Below are 23,867 nucleotides of genomic sequence, written 5' to 3'. Positions count from 1 at the left end.
AGTACTCGGAGGAGGGCTTTCTCTGCAGTGGCGCCCAACCTAGGGAATGCGCTCCCCAGAGAGGTCCGCCTGGCGCTGTCCTTATTTGTTTTTCGGTGCCAGGCCAAGACCTTTTTATTTAAACACTATTTTAACTGTTAATGGTTTATTTTAAATTGACCAGGCTGTGTCCACTATTTAATTTTATGTATTTTAATTATTCGATGGGGGGGGTTGTATTTTATGCAGGATTTTATGATTGTAAGCCACCCCGAGGCTCGTGCGATGGGGTGGCATATAAGTTGTTTAAATAAATAAATGTGTGCCCGCCCTCGCCTCGCCATGAGTGCCCCCCCCCACCAGCCCATGCCCTCTGCCGGCACTGCCTTGGTGACCCGCACCCACCACCGGCACCTTTCAACTGGCCCTCTGTTGAAAAACTGATTGTCCTTTTTAATTTAACCATCATTTTAATAATTAATATCACTAATTTTAATAGCATCATTAATTGTATACAGTTGCATCTTCATTTTCTTTTTATTTCCTTTCTTATGAAATGATATATTGTTGTTGATTTGTTTTATTGTTGAATGTTTTTAATGATATTTATACTACTATACTGTTATTCATGTTGTTATTTTTATTTTCTGTAAGCCGCCCTGAGGCTGCTGCAAAGGACAACATATAAATGTTTAAATTAAATTAAATTAAATTAAAATTAAATCTACATAAGTACATTTTAAAAAGGGAAACATCTAAAAATAAAATCATTAGGGGGCCCTCCACAGTGACAGGGAAGTATCTGCGAGCATAATGACAGCTCCAGCTGCTGCATTGGGAGTTCCTGGTAGAGAAGCTTTTGCCAGTTCGATGATCTACAGAGGTTTGTGTCTACAGATGTCAGAAGTCACCACAATTGGCCATGAGTTGGGCTGATGAAAGTTCTCATCCCAAACATCCGGAGGGCACCAAGTTGAGGAATGCTGAACGATGCCAAGCGCACACATGCCAAGGCTGCCTTAAGAAGAGACTGTGAGACCTGCAATGCGAGGTGGGAGCATTCTGCCATTGAAGACCCCCTAGTGGCAGCGGGTTACAGATTTCTTTGTAGCTGTTGCAACATGCCTCCGTCTAGAATGATCACCTTTGGGGAACTGTCTCTTATTTATTTTATGAGATTATGCCTGTCAACTTTATTACAGGAAGTGGCAAATCTCCTGTGTTAATTATGCTTGGGTGCCCTGAGGGGCCTGGCTGCAGGAGCCAGAATTGCTAAGGAATGTAGGAAGTGTAGAAAGTATTCTGTCCTTCACTGAAATTCCTGTTGCTTTTCCTCCAGTCTTCTGGTCACTTACCCTGCCAATACATATATGCTAATGGATTAAAAGAAAGAAATCCCCCTATTTTTTAATTTTTTTCTCATGTCATTTCTTACACTTCTCTACTACCCAACAGTCAAAGCTCTTTGGGTGGTTTACAGAAATTAAAACTCAAAAATACAATATAATAGAAGTAATGTACAAAATTATAACAATTTTTAAAAATCAACACCAAATTGCAAGACCCAGTAAAAGCCTTACCATGTGCTGTCAAATGCACAGAGACAGAGGAAAGGCTTACGCTGGATCCGAAAGAGATTGCAGTGTTGGTCCTCCCTGGGAAGAGCCTTCCATAATGGGTGGTCCCCTATCAAGAAAGCCTTTTCCCTCGTTGCCATCCTGTGCCATCCTTAGAGCGTGGTCTCATGCCAGGAGGGCCATTGGGTCAAGTTTGACAGTCCCGACCCATGGAAGGCTTTACTGGACAAAACTAGCACCTTGACTTGGGCTTGGAAAGGTATGGACAGCCAGTGGAAGTAGCCGGCTGTCGCACATTGCACAAGCTGCAGCATCCAAACTGGCTTCAGGGGCAGTCCCATGGAGAGTGTCCTGCAGTAATCAAACCTGGAGGCCACCCTGTTTGATCTGCCAGAACGTCAAATGACCCTGCTTGTGGCTGATGGGCAAGATCTATTTGTGTTCCCCTGACTGACCCAAGCATGGCATGCTTCATCCCTTGAGCTGCACCCAGCCCTGCCTCAGTTTACCCATGTGTTGGGTCACCATGTTCTTTTTTTTGTGCCATTGCTCTCCATCTTCATCTATTGCGTGCATGAAAGAAATACAAAATACAAAAGCTTTTGTAACCACTAAATGTCCTTTATGAAAAAACATTACCTTTTAGAACATTTCTGCCACAAAGATAGCTGTTAAAAATATAGCACATATCCTGCCAGTATATATGTGTGTATGTTGAAAAACCAACAGATTTGGCTCTTTTCAATTTCTTTTGTTTTAATTGTCCTCTTTTGTTTTAAAGGCATGAGATGTTTCTCTGCAAAATGATGATCTTCCCATAAGATAAATGTTCTGGCTTTAAAACACAAGAATACCATGCTTTTTGAGCACTTTCTGTATTATAACTCATAAAGTAGGCCAATATGATGAGAGGTGATGCTGCAGCAGCAAAGTCAGGGCTTGCTGCTTACACCCAGCTAGAGAGCTTGTAGCTGGACTGAATGACTCAGAGCTCACATGCTTGGCCTCTAAGCTACCGGATTATACCTAGGTACTTAAGTGCGCTGTGTTTTGTCAATCCAGCCTCACAAAACAAATACACTTGGAGCCATTTCCCCATGTGGCGGGCAGAGGCAAATTCAGGGTCGGCATAAGCTGACTATGCAGGCAGCACACTCTCTTCTAACTGGCAAGGTTCTCACAGAGGAGACACGAAGGGTTCTACTGAAGGGCCATCTGTTCCGGGACTTGTTTCCTCTGGTGGCCAACCAGGTACCGCTGGAAGACCACAAGCAGGGTTTGAGGACCAGAGAGCCTCCTGCTCGTGTTCCACAGTAACTGCTATTGAGAGAATAGTATCTCTGATCCTGGAAGGGAGGTAGAGGCAGATGGAATGATACAGCAATAACAACATCATGACTACTAGCCATTGATAGTTCTACTGGAAAGGTAGTGTTTCTCCTTAGGGCAAACACAAGATGATGAATGCAGGGGGGAATCATGGAATCACAGAATAATAGAGTTGAAAAGGGCCAGACCAACCCCCTGCTCCAGGTTAAACCATGTCAAATGGCTGCCCAATTGCATCTCGAATGCCTCAAGTGCGAGAGAGTCCATAACCTCCTTAGGTAATTGGTTCCATTGTTGTACTGCTCTAACACTCAGGATTTTTCCCCCTGAGATCTAGCTGGAAACTGACTTTCTGTAACTTGATCCCATTATTCTTTGTCCTGCACTCTGGGATGATCAGGAAAAGATCCTGGTCTTCCTCTTTGTGACAGCCTTTCATGTACTGGTAGAATACTAACATAGCTCTCCTCAATGTTCTATTCTCAAGGCTAAGCATGCCCATTTCTTTCCATTTCTCCTCATTTGGCTTTGTTTCTAGTCCCTGGATCATCCTTGTTGCCCTCCTCTTGAACCCTTTCCAGCTTGTCTGCATCTTTCTAAAACTGCGGTGCCCAGAACTGGACACAGTGCTCCAGATGAGGTCTAACCAGTGCTGAGTAAAGGGGAACTAGTACTTCATGTGATTTGGAAGTGCTATTCCTATTAATACAGCCAAACATAGCATTCACCTTTTTTGCAGCCACATCATATTGGTAACCCACATTCAGCTTGCAATCTACAGCAATTCCAAGAACTTCTCACTCACAGAATCACTGAGCCTAGTATTCCCCATTTTTTAACGATGCATTTGGTTTATTTTTCCTAGGTGCAGAATTGGCATTGGTCCCTATTGATTTTCATTCTTTTGTTTTCAGCCCACAGGGATGTATGCATTTACAGTAATTTGGAATTGCACTGTTTTCAAGCTCCCTGGTTTTAACTTGATACAAATATGAGCATCTCAAAAAAAAAGTTTTTATTTTAGAAACTGATAGGATATCATGGATGAGGCAGGCTTCTCCCCACTTTCATTGAAAAATGGCTGGGGGAAGAGTATGGTGGATGCCCACCGACATTCAGCCACCAGCTGATTTTTAGGCATGGCTATCCATTGGCCTTGACACAGAGGAAGAAGCTCCCATGCTTAAACAGCAACAAGGTCCTTGGTGGTGATGGGGATTATGTTTACCCTTCCTATAGCCAATTTTTGGCAAGGGGCTTTTTTCACTCCATGATAAAATATTATATTGTAAGCCATCCAGAAACGAACCATGATGGACAGGTTAGAAATATCCTAATAAATAAATTGTGATCTTAGGTGGACTCCGGGGGATGGCGGAGGACAGGAAGGCCTGGAGGAATGTTGTCCATGGGGTTGCGATGAGTCGGACACGACTTCGCGACTAGCAACAACAGCAACAAATAAATAAATTATAAATGAGTGAAATGGGTAGAGAAAGTGTTCCATTGACTGGCATGGACAAGCAGGGAGAAAGAAGGAAGAAGAGAGAGAGAAAAAGGGAGGGAGATTCTAGAAAGGGAAGGGAGGGAGGGAGGATGTGGAGCAAGGAGAGGAGCTGAAGAACTGGAAGGAAGAGTAGCCAGGCAAAGAGAAGGAAGAAAAGAAAAAGCCAGAGAAAGAGATGGAGAGGAAGACAGGACAGAAAACATGAGTGAGAGAGGCCAATAGGAGGAAGGGAGGGAGGAATGAAGAAGGAAAGAAAGAGCGGGGGGGGGGGGGGGAGAGAGAGCAAGAAAAAGGGAGGAGAAGGAAAGAGAGAAAAGGGCTAAGCAAAGAGAAGCCAGGAAGAATAGCACACACTGAGAGAGCATTTCATGCACTAACATAAGTACAGAGAGTGTGGGTGTGGTGTGAATGGCTCTCCTCCACCTCACTAGAACAGCTCATTTGTGATAATGCCACGGCACGTTTTCCAAAATACTCAGTGCGCCCGCAGTATCGACAAGGTGGGAGCTCCCCACACCCAACCATGGGGCAGCCAGGAACAAACACCAGCTGTCTTTGCTTAATCCAGTCCCTTTTCTGCAACGAGGATTGCCACCGGCCCTCTGGAGAAAAATGTCCCTCGTCTGGAAAAGGGCAGGGCGACCGCTAAGTGCCCCGCAGCACCAGCGCTATCTCTCCCGGGGCACGCGGCATCCGCGCTCAGGGGAGCGCGCGCAGGCGGCGCCTCCGCCCTTCAGCGCCCCCCCCCCCCACGCGGTGCGCCGCTCGCAGGAAGCCTGGCGCGCCGCTTCCGTGCCGAGCAGCGCGGGCTGGCACCGCAGTGCCTTGCGCCCTCCGCCACCAAGGGCGCTCCCCCCGCCTGCAGCGAGCAGCGCGACCCACGCCCCTCCTCTCTCCTCCCTTGATTGGAGTCCCTCTGTACTCATGTCTAATTTGTGTGCAGACAGGTACAAAGGCATAACCGGATATACCTGTTACTTGCCATTGACCTGAGAAAGTTGACTTTCTGCTGAGCCTGGGGTTATGTCAGCGTTTGCACGCAATTCCCCAATAGATTTGCTGCAGGCTATTAGTGGATAGTGGTTTGGGAAGGGGGAGGAAAGCTTTAAAGGGACAGGGCCTTATTTCATTCTCCTTCAGCCTTTTCGAGCACGCAACCAGCTTATTTCACGGACAGCCAATGTTCACATTCTGTTCAGGAAAAGATAGGTATAATTTAAACCACATTGTGCCAGGAAAATACTTGCTGTAATTTGCTAGCAGCTAAACTTGTGAGTTTTCTTTGTTTTTATGTTTGTTTTGTCTTAATGACAGTTTAGAAAAGATAGACATCTAATCGCATAAAGATTATGGGATGGCAATGAAAATGTGTTGTGCTTTGTTGGCAGAGGGCAAGACATTGTGTTCTCCATACAGTTTCATTATGATACAATCTTGTTTTATGTTTTACTCAGAAAGAAGCCCTACTGCGTTCAGTTATGTTCACCTCCGGAATAAACCTCTAGAGCCCCTTTATTTAAACCTTTCCAAGAAACTGTACCTAAGGTAACTACCCACAGAAGAATCTGGTGTAACTCCAAAGCTTGGTGCTAACAGCTGATCCTCTTTTGGCACACCAGAGGGTCTACACCAACAATTTTCTGGCACATCACATAGTCTGGATCAACATGTAAGACTTTGAAAAATTCAGACAGAATTCTGTTCAAACTTTCTCTTTACCTTGAATTGTCCTTTAAAATATTAGTGAAAATCTTCAAAGGTGGAACAAGTAGTTCACTGTTAAGGCTCAGTCAGAAATAGGTCATTTGTAAACAGGAAAGGATTAGGAAAGGGTGGCAGCTGTTTTAAGTATTTTCCTATCAGTTGTGATAGGAAAAGTAATTTACCAGTGAAGGAAAGTTAAAGCAAAGTTAGTACACCATCCTTAGTACCCAAATGGATTTTAATGTCAGTTTGACTGATTTTACTGTCAGTCAGAAAGCTAAATCAAAGACTGGGAAGGGTGACTGCTACTGGAACTATGTTTTCAATATGTGTAACCTCTCTCAAAGCTCACTCTTCTAACTTCACGGCCATCAAGAATCATCACCACCTTCAACTGTACGAGGAAGCCCAAATCAAAGACAATTCAGGCCTATTCATGGCTCTTCAGTTGCAAACTAAGATATTTCTGTTCTCTCCCACCCCTGCTTGATTTGGGCTAGATGGCTATATGTGTGCTTAGACTGGATTCCCACAGCAAGTGGGATCTAACCTTGAAGACACCATAAAAGCCAATCTTGGTGAATAATATAGCTCTCTGCTCGTGTGTGCGGGCTTCAGAGACTACCACCATTGCTATATTGGTTGCACTGGCTGTTGGCTTCCTGGTACAGTTGAAGGTGCTGATGATTCTTGTTTAAACTTTTATAGGGTCTGGGTGCAGAGTATTTTTAGAAAATTCCTGGCCTGTACTTGTGGCAACACTTTCTGCAGAACCACAATCTATGTGCAGCCTGGTTCATCTGAGCTTCCCAGCACAATTCCTAGGTATTCTCATGTAGCAAATGGACCATAGTAATTAGACTTGGATAGCTGAGGATGGAGTTTAATTGGATGGCAATCTACATACATTGAGAGGGGAGTGAATGAATTGGCTATAAGGGGTGAAACTTTAATTGTGCAAACTCAACTCCCTGCTCTGGTGTTCATGCAGTAATATTTATACATAAAAAAACTCCTTCAGTTCCAAGCGTTCAGTAACCATGTTTGAAATTGAAGGTCTTTTATGTCTGAACATGCATAGAATTGCACCCTAAATGTAGTTCATTGGTACAATGAGTAAAACTCAAAGAGTGAAATCCATTAGGAAGATCTCTTGCACAAACTGCCCATCCCCAAAATATGTACCAATTTCAGAAATAAGTATAGTTGGCAATAATTAGGAGCTTCACTCATTGGGCAATATAGAAATGCAATAAATTAATATGGGGCTCAGACAGTACAATAACCCACACTTCAAGGTTGAGTATGGGTTCTAGTTGAAGCATGGCTTATAATGTTGTCTGAACCCAATTGAGATTGCAAACTATGGTGACCAACCCACAGTTAACAACCCAACAGCAAGCCATGGTTTTTCTGCATAGGTTGTTCATATTACCAAGCCATAGCTTGGTAGCACAGCTATGTTCAGACAACATGAAAATCCACAATTCCGCAATAGCCCACAGTTCAACATTGCTATCCAAAATGAACTGTTATTACAAAGAAATGAGGAAATGACATAGGGAGGAAGAGTCTTGAGCAGAATGTCTTCAAAATTCTTCAAAGGGCTGTAAAAGACCAAATATAACAAGGATGGAAGCATTTTACAGCTGAATAGTAATTGAATAGTCCACAGAACACAGATGAAAAGAACTTTATGAATTGGATAAACTTCCTCTTTCTAATCCCATAAATCTCTGCCCCTCTCCATAGTTTTGTAAATCAAAATGAAATGTTGCCTGAGGTACATTTTTATGATAGAGTGTATAAACATAGGAACAAAAGGTTTAAAAGGAAAGACTAACAGCTCTGCACTGTGAACACAGGTCTCTTTCACAGGCATGTGAATGGAAATGGACCTTCTATGTCCTGAATGCCATCTATTATTGCGGGTCTTTCCAGACCAAAGTTACCCACCTCTACAAAGTTATTTTAGTGCTGTACTTGTGATAGCACTGGTCTAATGCCAATAACACACTATTCTGTCTGACATAGCCTTGCTTCAGCGAGGATGACTGTACCCCTTTTCTGCTATAGGAAAAATCAGACAATGCGCACTTCCAATATATCAAAGAGTAGCACACAGCTTTCAAATAGTTATTTTTTTTAAGTTGGTCAGTGATATTCCTGTTCACGTGTGCCCTGCTGCTGTTTGCTTCTTCTGAGAACTCCCATGCTCTTGTGCCTCCACTTCAAAAAAGGAATATAAACAAATCATGACATTTAACAAAATGGTGGTGGTGCAGAAGCAGGAAGGCTCTTCTTTTTAGTCCAGTCAGAAACACTCTCCAGTCACCATCCATAGCTCCCTTGCTTGCTTTCATTTCTGCATTGCCCCATAGCTGGAATTCTCTGAGCAGTTTGCAGCGATACAATCACTTTATCAGGGGGCATCCAAAATCACCATGGACACATTATCTGCAAAGTCACAATCATCAGTGGCCCCTGGTCCTGATAGCTATATGTCACTTCCACCATCAGGGCAGTATGCCTGTATACACCAGTTTCTGGAGAACATGGAAAGGTGGTTCTGTTGGCCACAAAAGTGGGATTCAGTCCTGGTGTGCACAATAGCCAGTCCAGCACTCCAGGGTGTGAGGTGGAAAAAGCTTTATTCTTCAGAAAAAGGGTCTCCATGCACAAAGTAGGCAAAGTGGAACCCTAAGGAAAAAACAACTTCCCTTTTTATCACATTTTACAGGAATGTAAACAGGCACTGGTGTAGTCTTGTCTTCCAGGGTCACACAGCTGCCTCCTTCCTAAACCCATGTATGGGCACATCTGGGGGAAACTGTGGTCTGTCCTTCAGTTCTTGTGGGCAGCTGTTTGGCCACTGCATGGATGTCTGATCGGACCCTGCATGGCTCTTCTTACCTTCTTAGTTATGGCATCTTCAAGTAAGGTGTGTGAGCCAAGTAGTCTTTTCCTACTGTTCTAGATATTAAAGGTACATTTTTTAACATTTCAGTCACTTGTCCCTTCTGCAGAGACAAAGCTACTTAACTTACAAAGAAAGCATGGAAACCTTTCCTAGCACAGTTAGGAAAATTGCTTTTAAAAATCCCATTACTAATCTGTGCCTGCAAGCAGCGAAATGCAGTCCTGGGGTGCTTCATTAGTTTATGCCAAGTTGGTGGTAGGTTATGAAATGCCTTTTACTATCATGTAACATTTTGCTCTAACTGGATACTCAAAGATTAATAGCACATTTTAGTGACACAGACAAATCTCACTTTTAACACGTTTCTATGCTGTAGACCTGGGCTCTGTTAGTTCAGAAACTATTGCAGTTGATTCAGCTTCTGATAGCTTTTTTAAACCATCAGATAAGGCACATAATGAACTAGGACAGCCTTCCCCAATCTGGTGCCCACCAGATGTGTTGGATTACTCCCAGCATTTCCCAGCCAATCATGCTGCCTGTTGGGGAATATTAAATTAGGATGTTATGGAATTCAGTCCCCAGCTTTGAATGAGATTGTATGGATCGCCACGTCTGAGGCTGAGGTCTGTCATACATATTTTACAGCATGTGTGGTGTTGTTAAGTGCTGACTTATCCTGAACCCAGGAATGCACACCCTCCAGAATGTCCTGTCCTTGACAGCTCTGCTTGCTCTTGTAAACTCAAGGATTGCGTCTTCCTTTGGGAGTTGATCTACCTCATAGTTAGTCGTCCCCTTCTCTTCTGCCTTGAACCTTCCCTAGCATTATTGTCTTCTTCAGTCAGTCTTCTTCTCATGATGTGCTTGAAGTACAAAAGCTTCAGTTTCATCACGTTTTGCTTCCAGGAAAAGTTCTAGCTTGATTTGATCTAGGACCCACTATTTCATCTTTCTGTCAGTGCAAGAGTATTCATAAACCCTCCAGCATCATGTTTTGAATGTATTAATTTTCTTTCTGTCAGCTTACTTCACTCCTCAGTTTTCACAGCCATACATAGTGATCAGGAATACAATAGTATGGATAATCTTGGCATGGGTCTCCAGTGAAACATCCTTATGCCTGATGATGCTTTTCAGTTCTATCATTGTTGCCCTTCCAAGTTTCAATCATGTTCTAAATTCTTGGCTGCAGTTTTGAATGGATGACTATGCAAAATCTTTCACAACTTCAATTTCTTCAATGTTGACACTAATGTTGCATAATTCTTCTCTAGTCATATTTCTGTTTTCACAATTTTCAGCTGTTGCCCTTCTTTTGCACTTTCTTCTTGTACTTTCATCAGGAGTCGTTTCACTTCATTGGGGCTTCTGCCAGTAATATGGCTTAACCTGTATCTTAAATTATTGATGTATTCTCCACTAATTTTCAGTCCTTCCTCTGACCCTAATCTAACTTTCTTTATGATATGTTCTGCATACCGATTAAACAGAAGAGAAAATACATCCTAGTCTGACACCTTTGCCTATAGGCAACCATTGTTTTGCTCCATATTAAGAGCATTCCCATGAAATACTTTTTTGAGGAGGGAATTGGAGTTTTTATAGATGGAACTTTTATCACCTTGCCTCATGCACAGTATTTTACTGAGTAGTAGCAGTGGCATCCAAGTTGTCTTCCACTCATAATCCTCCTTTGTAACCCCACCACTTCTTTCTCTTCTAAGGAGAAAAATAACTGGAAGAGCTGCACAATGCCCTCCATCTGGAAGTGAATGTGAGGTTTTGTTTTGTTAGGGACAGCTGATCTGTTACCATCGATATGCTATGGACTATAACTCCTATTTTTTCTGACCATTGGCCATGCTGCTGGGGCTGCTGGGAGTTGTCATCCAAAACCATTCTGGGAGGCCCCAGTTGTCTACTCCAACATAACTGATCACATGCAGGGCTAGGAGATCTGTTTTTGCCCAAGTAAGATTGTCTTTCCCTATAGGCTGACTCGCCTGCTAAAGGAATCTGAGGACAGGTCTCTGTAATGGACTTCACTTGTGCTTGCTCGTTTCATGTGGGATAGTGTGGTCTGGATGAAGGTGATCTTGTCCTGCATAGGCTTGGACCAGATTCAAAGCTCTAAAGCTCATATGGAATTAATACTGTCGCAGTCTTGTCTTCAAAGTCACTCATCTTTCAGGGATTACATTTTGACTTAACTCTCATATTAATAACAATAACTCATTAATATACCATAGAAAGATCAGGGATCCCACAAGCTAGGCAGCTTGTGGCAAGAGACCTTTTCTTGAACTTGCTCTCCTGGTCTCCAGACTCATGTCTGAAAGCTTGGAAAGGGTTGCTTCTAACCATAACTAAGCATTTGGCACCAGCAGCCTTCCCAGTAGCCACACAGACTTGGAATGATGAGAACCGCGATCGACACATCCAGAGGGAGCTGGGTGCGCTGCACTTTTCGCTCCAAAAAGCCACGATTCCTTCGTCCCAGCGCCCGTCTGCCTTGTGTAAACGAGTTCTCGCACACGCCCCTGAGAGAGAGAGAGAGAGAGAGAGAGAGAGAGAGAGAGAGAGAGAGAGAGAGAGAGAGAGAGTCGGTCGGTCGGTCGGTCGGTCGGTCGGTCGGTCGGTCGGTCGGTGGTGCCCTTACTACCCTGGGGCTGCGCGGGAGTGCCGGGTGAGGAGATGGAGGCTAGTTCTGGGAAGGGTCTGACGCTGCCAGCCAGTCTGACGCTCCTCTCCAGCTAACTTCCCTCGTTGCAACCTTCCTTCCTTCCTTTCTGCCACCTTCCCCTTTGGATCTCGCACGCGCGCGTGTCAGCAGCTTCTAATGCGGGGAAGGGGAGGCAAGGGGAGGGGATGGCCAGAGGGTTTTCCACCAGCAGATCACGCAATGCGAACTCCGCACGCAACGGGGAGGTGACACTCGGAGGCGGCGAGCAAAACTTTTGGCAGCCTCCAGGGAGAAGGAAAGGCGTGTTCCCGACCTCGATCTCTCCGCAGCAGCCACTGAGGCTGGACGCTTCGAAGCTCCGCTTTCCCCCCTGGGGCGTGTGAGATTTGCGGCCGCCGCCAACCGACGAGGAGGCTGGCAACGAGCAGCAGGTCCCTCTGGAGGAGGCGGGAGCGGCTGCAGAGCCGCAGCGCCGAGGCGCCGCTTCTGCCAGGCAAGAGGAGAGCGGAGCTGCCCAGTGCAGCCCGAAAGCGAGCGAGCTGCCCTGCCCACTCCCCTCGCCGACGATCAGTCGCTGAAGGGCGCATCCACCGGAGCGCTGCCGCGCGCCCTGCCAGATCCCTCACCAGCGCTGCAAGCGAACCCCTCCAAGCCGAGCTGGGCGAGAGCTGGGCAGCTCATCTCGGGTGCCGCGGCTGCCATCTGCCCGCCTCGGAGAGGCCAAGTGCTGCTGTGGAGCCCGCCGGTCCTCACCCGCGCTCCCTCTCCAAATCCAGGAGGTGCAAAGGACCAGCTGGCGCACTCAGCCTTGGCTGGAGGCACGATGGGCTGGAGAGATCCAGAGGAGCCTTCTTTGATGAACAGGTCAGTCATGCGCTCACGCTCAGAAACTTTCCTTTCCTTTCCTTTCCTTTCCTTTCCTTTCCTTTCCTTTCCCCTTCCTTCCTCCTTCCTTCCTTCCTTCCTTCCTTCCTTCCTTCCTTCCTTCCTTCGAGGTTGTGCCTCGCTAGGGCCTAAACAATGAAGACTCTTGTGGCACCTTAAAGATGAACGAGTTTATTTTGGAATAAACGTTCACCCAAAGCCTTGGCCAAAATGAATGAGTCCGTCTTGAAATATGGTACTGCAAGAAAATTCGTTGCTTTTGCTGCAGATTTAACAAGACACCCTTCTGGAAACAACTAATGTGAATTAAGGTAATTTTCTCTCCACCCACCTTCTATCAAGGTATTTACATTTATTACATTACACTTACATTCTGCTTTTTCCTCCTGCAAGGAACCCAGGGCAGCTTACATGATCTTCCTCCTCCTTCATTTTACCTGTACAACAACCCTGTGGTGTAGGGTAGGCTGAAGGTCTGTGAATGGCCCAAAGCCACCCAATGAGCTTGAGCAAGTGAGGTCTAGCACCTGGATCTTCTGTTTCTGGTCAGAACTCTAACCACTACACAAGAAGACTAGTTCCCACTCTAGTGCTAAAACTTGGGGTAACACCATGGGATGAGACCTGGATAGCAGTGAATTCCCACTTACCTGAGAATATACCCTACAGAACCTAGTAAGCACCCGTCAGAAGAGAATGCATGTGACAACTAGCTTTAGCTGGGTCACTTCAAATGTGCTCAGCATAAATATGTAACCTGAAGCATAGTTACAAGGAATTAAGTTCCACTTTCAAGTGAGAGTATAATCTCTCTCACTCTTCCTTGGAAATAAGTCCTAGTTGAATCAGTGGACTTCCATACTACACAAGGCTACCATTGGATTGCACATGTCAAGGTTTATCATGCATTTTAATTGCATGGTTCTCCACTTGTGGGTAGAAGAGCAGCTAAATAAACACCACAGGATGTTAGGTCAAGTCTGAAATAAATGTGTAGCACCCTGTCCCTCAACCTTTCCAACAATCTGGCTATCTGGTAGAAAAGAGGTGAAGTTTTTCTGATTATTTCATTGACCTTATTTCCCCTGCAGTCTCCTTTGTTGGAACAGAGTGAGTCAGTGAGCACCAGATGACAGAATGCTGCATTCGGATTCTGGTTTAAATTGCTGTCCTTGGGTGGTCTTGGACAAGTTGCAATCTGCCACTGTAACCTACTACACTATGTCATTGGGAAATACAAAATAGAAATTGTAAAACACTTTGTACAGAGAGGAAGAACTTAGGGGAGATCATATTATTGCCCAGATGCAGAGAGTTGTAATTTAATTTTCTATAAACCACTTGGCACATAATATATCTGTGGGAAATGAGGTATCTAAAATATTGAGTTGAGATTATGACGGATAGGGAGATTGGGTGTCTAGGGATAGTAACAGACTAGGTGCTACAAGATAATGATAAGCTCTAGTGCTCAGGCTCACAAGACAAAAAATGCTCAAACTCGCACATGCTAATTTACATCTGTTCTAAGGTCTTTCTCTGTGTGTGTATTTAAAGACCCTGCCTTCTAAGGACACCCCTGTTTGTATGCAATATATGGAAAGGGGATAGGAGAACATCTGATTTCAGAGGAAAAGAAAATGTCAGGAACATTTAAGGTATGGAGAGAAGCAGGAGGATGTGGGCAAAAGTCCAGTTAATCCAAGGGAATCCAATGCAACAACAGGATACTTTTATTTCAGCAAGTGTCCATAGGCAGCAGGATGGTGGGGCAGATGCTGCTGAAGAGATCTGGGGCCCCAAATTAAAGAGGCAGGGCTCTGGTCCTAGTGGGTTGTTGCCTAACACCATCTCTGCTTGCAGAGCTTTAAACTAGGCTTTTCCATAGGAATACAATCCAGTTTCCTTGGGGTAACTTAAACCTGTGAAATTAACTGCATTTACTGCTGGGTATGATCTATTCTTCAAAGAGCAGCATGTCTTTGTGGCAAGTTTGAACATGGAAATGGTGGCTCTTTCAGTTTGGCCGCTGAATTTCCCTACAGAACAAAGACCAAATCTGCATCTCATTCTGAAGAACTGAAATCCCTTTTCATTTGGACAAGCATTTGGTGGTTTGGGATGAGAAGCCGGTCCTTGTAATATATGGATACATAAGCAATTCATTGTTATGTTCTAATCCAATCCTGACCTAAATTTTGTGCCAAAGGGCCTGCTTCTGAGGTGATGTAATGAATGCCTACACATGGAGATGTTATCTGGGAACTGCAGGCTTTCCTACGTACTGTAGATTGCTATCTAGTGTGGTTCATAGATTTGCAGAAACATGACATTCTCACATAACATTTCCAAATGTAAGTTTTCATCTAGGATTCATACCATTTTTTTTCCTGGCAAGGCTACATGACAAACAAAATTCTATAGGTCCAGCCTTTTCTGGCATGCAATATGGTAATGGACAAAACTTTTAGCTGCTGAATTTTCTGCCCATCATGAAGCTCTTTAGGGTAGAGAAGTGCTAATTTGATACTCATGGGATGTCTGTCAAAAGTAAGGGCCAAATATTAAATTCAAGGTAGCATGGATTAAAACTGATGATTTTAAAATGCTTAAAAGACTGGTTTTAAAGGACCGGTTATTCCAGCTATTGAAGAAGTCAGTTGTGAACATGTTTATGCTGAAATTCTACTGCTTTCAGTAGTATCTTCTAAGGATACAACTGGACCAAAAATATCTTATAATTCTCAGCATGGCTGATTAGTGAATTCTGGGAGCTGTACAATTTACTTTCTTTAAACAGGCATAGATTACACCCTAAGTGTGTAATCTGAGTGAATCAAAAGTAAACCTGTAAGAGTAGACACATATATGTGCTAACACTTAAAAAAAGCATTATTCAAAATGAAGTTTGTATTTAATATAAAGAATATAAACTAATACACAGCCTATGATCCACATATTGAATTTTAGCCTATATTTTCTTGATAAACAAAACAAACATGGGTAAAATATTTGGCTTATGAAGAATATTGTAAGACTGATAAGATGTGCCATAGATTTATTATTGCAAGAAATTATGGCTTGGATCCAGGTTTTGTAATAAGTGAGGAAATAATTCAATTACATACTTCTAATTAATTTCAGTGGGTCTACTCTTAAGTATGACTCATTTTGGATCCAACTACTTGACTATTTTTGCAGCTGTCCAGCTCATGCAAAAACAGTTTTTCCTTGATAATGGTAAATCTTGCTTCTGGAAAGTTTTAGACACTTATAAGCCCAAGCTTATTTATTCTGTGATCAACAGAGCTTACTTCCAAGAAACTCGGCCCAAGATTGCAGTCTAAGTCCAAAACCCCACCCAGCTGTGTACTGGACTGTAGCCCTTGTTTTCAAACAAGTGGATTAAGCTTGCCATTGGAGACAAAGAAAACTCCACTAGTTTCATAGGTAATAACTTCCCTCCTTGCTCTAGACATAACAGTTTAGCCTAACAAGCAGCAAGATGCCAGTCTGAGATTCTGAACTATGATCTTAGATTGCATAAATGCATTTTGTTTGTTTCAGTTGCTGCTATTGTTCGGGAATGCATGAATCACTATATGGGAAATCGATGTTTTAAAATCGGTCTCCCACACCAACACCCGTGTTTAATGCCCCCTCCCTCCACGGATTTAAAATAAATTCACTGATACTCAACTCACGTTGTTATTATTGGCTCGGAAGGCTAGTTTATACAGAATCGGGGACGCAAGTCTTCTGTGGACCAGCCTCCTCACAACCTGGCGCCCTGCTCTTGCGCTCCGCTACGACTTCCAGCATCTCCACCTGGGGGTCTTGTACATCCGCAGGGCGTCAGGCTGAAGGATGCAGAGCACTATCTTGAGTGCCTCCCCACGGAAAAGGCACTGCACACAGACAACGCGCGTGCAGGTGCTTTTCGGTAACCCTTCCGTTTTAATTTTTACGAGGGCACAATTTTCAACCGGCGCCCGCGGGCCCACACATTTTCAACGCCCGCCCGCGTTGCCATGCTAGGTGAAGCCGTGGCAACGCTTCTAAAGTAGCCTCCTTTTCCCGGCAGCGCGCGCTCCCCTGGACTGAAGGACGTGCTCCCGGCCGGCGTGCCCCCGCTGCAAGGGTTATTGCTGCTGCTTCTCTCGCTGCTGGTCGCCATCCACGTGGCGAAGCTTTTGGCGCACAAACGGCTGCGACGGAGGAGGCTGGAGCCGCCGGGTCCCTTCCCATGGCCTCTGCTCGGTAACGCGGCTCAACTAGGTAGTGCCCCTCACCTGGCCTTTGGGCGCCTGGCGGCCACGTACGGCAACGTCTTCCAGCTGCGCCTGGGCAGCTGGCCCGTGGTGGTGCTGAGCGGCGAGCGAGCCATCCGCGAGGCCCTCATCCGCCAGGGAGCAGCTTTTGCGGGCCGCCCTCGGTTCCCGTCCTTCCAGCTGGTCTCCGGCGGGCGCAGCTTGGCCTTCGGCGGCTACTCGGAGCTATGGAAGCTGCAGCGGCGCCTGGCGCACTCAACCATGCGCGCGTTTTCGGCGCGCCGCCTCCTGGAGGAGCCCCTGCTGGCCGAGGCACGCACGGTGGTGTGGCTCCTTGCGGGCGCCTGCGCAGGCGGCGCCTTCGTCGACCCGTCGAGGAGCCTGGTGGTGGCGGTGGCCAACGTCATGAGCGCGCTGTGCTTCGGCCGCCGCTACAGTCATGCCGACGCCGAGTTCCGGCGCCTGGTGGGTCGGAACGAGCAGTTCGGGCGCACGGTGGGCGCGGGCAGCCTGGTCGACGTGCTGCCCTGGCTGCAGTGCTTCCCCAACCCGGTGCGCTCCGCGTTCCGCGCCTTCCGGGCCCTCAACCACGAGTTCTACAGCTTCGTGCGCCAAAAGTTCGAGTGGCACCAGAGCAGCCTGCGGCCCGGTGACACCGTCCGCGACCTCATGGACGCCTTCATCCGCCTCCAGCAGGCGCAACCTGGCCTGCCGGTGGAGCACGTGCCGGCCACCGTCACGGACATCTTCGGGGCTAGCCAGGACACCCTCTCAACCGCCCTGCAGTGGCTCTTGATCTTTCTCATCAGGTAAGGCCTTGATGGCCTGGCCAGCGCCGTCTCAAGTGCTTAGAAGTGGCAACACAACCGGGAAAATCGCTGCCTTCCCCATTTCCCCACTAGGTCCCCCTCAAACATTCCTCAAACAGAAGGAGCTTTTTCGTTTGTGGGAGGTAAAGTCTGGATCCAAGCCAAGGACTCATAATTTAAAGAAATCATTAGATCTAGCTGTCCAGAACAATCTCTATGACTGAAGGGCGGGGGGGGGGGATTGGCTCCTGTTCTGAAACCAAAATGTGTAATGCATTAAGTAGACTTCCAAGTACAAATGAGTCCATTATTTTTAGACCAGGAGCTTACTTGGCCATCATTGTAAAAGCATTAAATTGAACTGACTTGGTTATTAGCTCCTTGTTTCTGGAATGCAAAACAGACACCAAAAGATGATGATATACAGACTTATTTAGATGGCGTATAAGTCCTCCAAATATCTGAAGAGAATGGACTACAGGCAGTCCAGGTTACAAACATCCATACTCAAGAACAAACTGCTATAAAGCCTATTAATTTAAAATTTCGCGTTAAAGACAAATGGTTCATAGTAATGAATGCAGGAACTAGTCTGTTAAGCTCATGAAAATTTGCCATCAACAATTAAGGGGGGAACGTTAAGTTTTGCACCCTGCTGCAGAAAAAAGCCATCACCATAGGGAGAGGAAGCATAAAGGGAGTAGGGCCCTTCGAATCATGCCTTCTTGCCCTGCCTCTCCGAAGAGTGAAATCCCTCCAGCATTTCTGTAGTGCAAAGAGAAGGTGCTGGTAAATGAAAGTGAGGGTGGAAATAGCAACAGAAGATGAAGAAAAGGAGCCCTGTTGGATCTGAGAGACAGAGGAAGAAGCAATCCAGCACATGTTGGTCAGCACTATTGTGGGGGGACCTAGAGATATTGATTATTTTTCCACTTACACAAGGGTCCTGCACACCTAACCACTTGGAATGTGGAGGGCTGACTGTATATGAAAGTGTTTCTTAAGTGTTTTTTATACATGACCCAACTTAGATACACGTTTGACTTAAAGACGTTCTCTGGAACAGAACTTATTCATAACCCAGGGACTGCCTGTATTCCATTCAGAAATAATCTAAGAAACAAATGCAAAGAATAGAGGTGCAATTAAACACTTGTTCCCACCTTATAGTCATCTATCAAAATGCAATAAGCAATTTGTATATGGCTTGACTCCAGATGATTAGATCAATAACTTAGTGCATGTTGTCCCAATTCTGAAACCTGGAATGAGGCCAGGATTGTCCCTCTAATAAACAAAGATAAATAAGAAACACAGGATGTATCTTATGGCCCAATATCATTATTAATTATGGAGTATAAAATTTATTCAAATTTTGGCAAAAAAGATTTAAAACTACTGTGGGAAATTCTATATCAAAATGGACCAAACTGGGTTAATTAAGGGGATAAAAATTATTCTCTATTATTTGTGGACTCATTCATATTGTTAACCATCATAGCCTCAGTCACAACAAATCTCTTGTTTCTAGGTAAATCGTAAATTGGTGTCCTGCAACAGCAGCGGGTTGGACCCAATGGCCTTCATGGTCCCTTACTACTGTTCCATGATTCTATGATTCTAGGTGCTGCTAAAGCAGTATTTACCCTGCCCACTCCCCCTGCCAGATACTGAAAGCCATCAATATAAGAGGAAAATTAACATTTATGATTAAAATCTTAATACAGGACTTAAAATTGTTTTTTCACCTTTGTTTGCATGGAGGTAGAACTGCTGCTATTAGCTGTCAGACACAGGTTTGCATGTCATGCTAAGCTATTGTGCAAATAACCAATGGTGGGTTTGTTGTGGAACAACCCATGTTATGCCTGACAGATAAGTGGATTTGCCATGGCTTTTTCTTCCCCCAAGTCCTCCAGCTGGCTCTGGCACATGTCCCAGGTACCTGTGTGGCAGAACCCCACTTGTTGCCTCATCCTGGCCCCTTCCCTGCTCTGATTATATAAATAATACATTTTTAGAAATTAATTTTAAAGGTTTTTTAAGGTTGTCACTAATAGTCTTTCTAGACTGTGCGCTTGGCATCAGTGGAGGGGCAGTTGCTGAGGAGAGAGACAGAAGGTAGCACTGGCAAAATTGGAAGAAACAATACTGGGTTTTGACTGTTCTTGCCAAAGGACTCTAACAGATGCTGTCCTGGGTTTGGATGACCCAACCCATCTTTGCACAACTGCTTTGGTTCCCATTGCCAAGTCATAGGTCCAGTCTTTCTTTATGCTTGTGCAAGAAGTGCACATTACAAGGAAAATCTGGGGTCCCAAATTCTTTGTTATGTTTATAAACAAATGTGCCATGGATAAGGGACAGCATATAAAAGTTATAAATAAATAAAGTTGTTGGATGGGTTGGAGGTACATAAACGTTCCTTTGCCTGCTGATTCTTGCCCCTATAACATACTTTGACTGAGGCCATTTTTAATTGTTTTTCTCCATCTGGGTTCCAAATCTGGAAGGAAGCTCAGCTGCTACAAAACCCACCTTAGGGTGCCGGTCTGTTTGTATGGGAAAATTACAAGCATGGGAGGGACATAGTTGTCTCCTGCTTGCCAATTCCCCGCCCTTCACCACCCCCATATATGGTACCCCCACAGTCATGATCTTCAAGGACATCGCTTACCCCTAGAAGAATTGTGAATCCCAAAATAGCTGCTCTTGTTATTTTTTTTTTTAACCAGGTACCCCGAGGTGCAGTCTAAGCTGCAAGAAGAAATAGACAAGGTGGTTGGCAGAGACCGTTTGCCGTGTGCTGAGGACCAGCCCCATTTGCCTTATGTCATGGCTTTCCTATATGAATCCATGCGCTTTAGCAGCTTCGTACCGGTTACCATTCCGCACGCCACCACCGTGGACACCACCTTAATGGGCTATCACATCCCCAAAGATACAGTGGTGTTTGTCAATCAATGGTCAGTGAATCACGACCCAGTGAAGTGGCCTGCCCCAGAAGATTTCAATCCAGGAAGGTTCCTGGATGAGAATGGATTGCTTAACAAAGACCTCACTAGCAGTGTGATGATTTTTTCTGTGGGAAAACGTAGGTGTATTGGGGAAGAGCTATCCAAAGTGCAGCTCTTCCTTTTTATTGCCATCTTGGTGCACCAGTGCAATTTCACCGCTAACCCAAAAGAGGATTCCAAAATGGATTTTACCTATGGCTTGAGTATAAAACCAAAGCCATTTACACTCAATGTCACACTTCGAGATACGATGGATTTACTGGATAACACTGTACAGGGACTTCAGGCAGAGAAAGGTTCTGAAAATTGCCTCCCGCATATATAGTGTCTGAAATTTGAACACTGTCTGTAATAATCATATAAGGGTTGAGAGTGACCTTTGTCTTTTTATATTTAAATGAAATGAACTGAAATATAACATACTCTGGAGAGTTATTAGCATGATAAGAAGTAAAACAATATAATACCTTTTAAAATTGGTATTTTCCTTACCTCTGCATTTCTTGCCAGCTATCAAAGACTTTCTCCAAAGTATTTTTCCTTGTTGTTTCAAGGAAGCATCTTAGAATGCTTCCACTTTAGGCAGTAAATGTAGAACTGTCATTGCTTTGTTCACTTTTTGCAGAGCATCCACAAATTTGTCTTGCTGTAATTTCCCTGTCATTCTTCCATCTTTTTTCCGAATGCACAAAGTTGAAATTGTTCAGAAGAGGAGAATGTAGATCCTCATAAAGTCTGTCTTTTTAAAAGGGTAGTGTTTTAAGAGCTGCATGTCATAGGTGAACCTCTCCCAGCTCAACAGAAATTTACTTTTGTCATAGGTGTCATTTTATCTTCCCATCAGTATTTTTGATCATTATTTTAATTAGCTGTAAAACATTTCTTGGATGAATTTGGAAACATTGGTGAAACACTCTTAAAATAGTGTAATAATACATCTCATTAATATAATTCTATTTTAAAGACGATTATGGGAGAAAGCAGACTTTTCAGTCAGTCCTATTTTAGCAACTTATTTAATGGTGATCACTGGAAAGTGTTTTGTTTTTTTTTAATGAGCATTATGGCATCATCCTACTATTTCATTAAAGATACTTCACTAATTCTTAAAAATAACATTTTAGTGCTAATTAAAAGATCTTTTAAAAAGTAACAATGATAAAATGGCATTAGTTAGAAAGGCTATAGTGCTCAGCTTCAAATGAGCATTCAGGTGAATTGCACCTTCCCAACTTGCAACAGTTACGTCATGCCTACTGATATGAACAGGACAGAAGTTGAACATACGGGAGAATGCAATATCTACTGTTATATGTCAGTTGCAATTCTGCTGGTTGCTTACAGCAGAAGAGCTATGATTATTAGCACTAAGGGCGACCAGCCTGGAAACAGCCTTAGCCCCAATTTGCTTTGTATGCTAAAGTTTCCAATGAGATGTTTTAACCTCTGATACAACATCTTTTTCCTTCATATGAACAAAAGTGCATGTTGAGATTCTAATTGCAAAGTGTACTCAACTGTCTTAGTCATCAGATACTTCTGAATTAATATTCCAGATCATTTTCTTTCATTCAAAGATACTTTAAAAGTAAACCTAGTTTCATTCTGAAATGTAATTTCCATCTGCCTAGCATATCTTGACTGAGGTAATGGATTTAAATATGTTGTCTGCTTACTTCTGTCAGATATTCTCAAAATAGCCCATAAAGTGAGATAATGCAATATTCCAAATTCAGCCATCAATTAAAAATAATTGCATTTAACGTAATGAGGTTTTATTGGTTGAGAGCCCTATTGACACATATTCAGAAATAAAGGTAATCATAAATGTATCTGTATAAATCATACAAAAAATACTAATGTTTGCCTGTATTTTTTAACAATTTCTATAAGAATGGAAAGATTCTGACTTCTATTGATAAGGCTAGCCAATTTACAAATGAGAATGATTGCAGGATTGGAGTCTGTTAACTCCATTCCAAGATTTTTCTTCTGTAGTGGAATCAAATTTCCTGCTGCTAAATAGCAGCACCGTTAAAAGTCTAATCCATCTTTCATTTAAAATAAAAAGAATTGTAAATCATTGAACTATATTTGCCTTCCATCGAAACATATGATTGGCTGGTGGAGCGTTGCTCATTCAAGCCTGCCAGCCCTTTCTTTAGCTGACTCTGGCATTTGCCACCAGAATCACTTGGAATAGGACCAAGGTAACTGTTCCTAAAACGGGCTGTTAAACTCTTGTGGGTGAGGCCTACATAAACTGGGATCCGCTTATTGGGATCCATGCTCTGTGCGGAAACCAGCATATTTATGCCATGCAAGCCAAGGAATGGGAGCGTGCTTCTGGACCACCGCCAGATGCGGGCCCTGCACTGTTACAGTCATATTTGCCTTGGGTCACGGGGCTCAGTGAAAGTATTCTCTATCACCACCCTGTGATGCTGAAGATTAAGAGTAACTCAGACAAGAAATGCATCACAATCTGAAAAGTTTTCAGTTACTCTCCAGATGTTATTTTCAAAGTGTCATCCTAATTGTGTTTGCTAACAAAATGACTTTGGGGGACATAATTTTCAAACAACTTCCTAAGCATAGCTGGACCTCTGAATTTCATAAGAATTTCAGAGCCCTGGATTTGCAAGTGAAAATGTGTGTACTTGATTTGCGGTATGTAATAATAACCCGTCAGTTGAAAAGAATTATCTACCAGGTGGTGCATTCATTTTTTCATGAAATTCCGAAAGATTTCTCTATAAGATAGTCAGAAACTCAGGTAATACTTAGTAGATTTAAGGCTTTCCATTTCATGCCTTGGATTGCTTTGGATCAATCTTTGCCAACATGGTGCTCTCCAGAAGTTTTGGTTGACTGGGAGATGAAGTCTAACACATCTGGAGCATATCAGACCTGGTAGGATGGTATAAGACAGCATAAAGTAGAAATTAAAAAATAAATTTAGAAATCATTAGAAGCCGAGTCCTGTCATGTATGCTGTAGATTAAAAAATAAAATGTTTCTTTTTGCAGAACTTAGCCTACACTGTGAAAAGCTCTTACTACATGAAACATTTCATGCTCAGGTCTATGTTAGATCTGTCATTAGAGTAATGCTAATTTTCCTCAATTATGCCTCTGTGTCAGTTATGTATATGTAATGTATATTAGACTAGAGAATGTAATA

General features: G+C 43.8%; 1 protein-coding gene across 1 annotated transcript; it reads left to right on the top strand.

Annotated features, from left to right (window-relative positions):
* The first annotated feature begins 792 nt into the window (after positions 1-792).
* LOC123033875 (cytochrome P450 1B1) lies at positions 793-21,009 on the top strand. The gene is made up of 4 exons (XM_044450761.1): positions 793-862; positions 11,948-12,566; positions 16,672-17,667; positions 20,403-21,009. The coding sequence occupies exons 1-4, from the start codon at positions 793-795 to the stop codon at positions 21,007-21,009; spliced, it is 2,292 nt and encodes a 763-aa protein (XP_044306696.1).
* The last annotated feature ends 2,858 nt before the right edge of the window (positions 21,010-23,867 follow it).

This window comes from Varanus komodoensis, unplaced genomic scaffold (assembly GCF_004798865.1).
Source record: "Varanus komodoensis strain SLA01 unplaced genomic scaffold, ASM479886v1 scaffold1, whole genome shotgun sequence".
NCBI classification, from domain to species: domain Eukaryota; kingdom Metazoa; phylum Chordata; class Lepidosauria; order Squamata; family Varanidae; genus Varanus; species Varanus komodoensis.
This window is presented reverse-complemented; position numbering and strand designations above follow the sequence as displayed.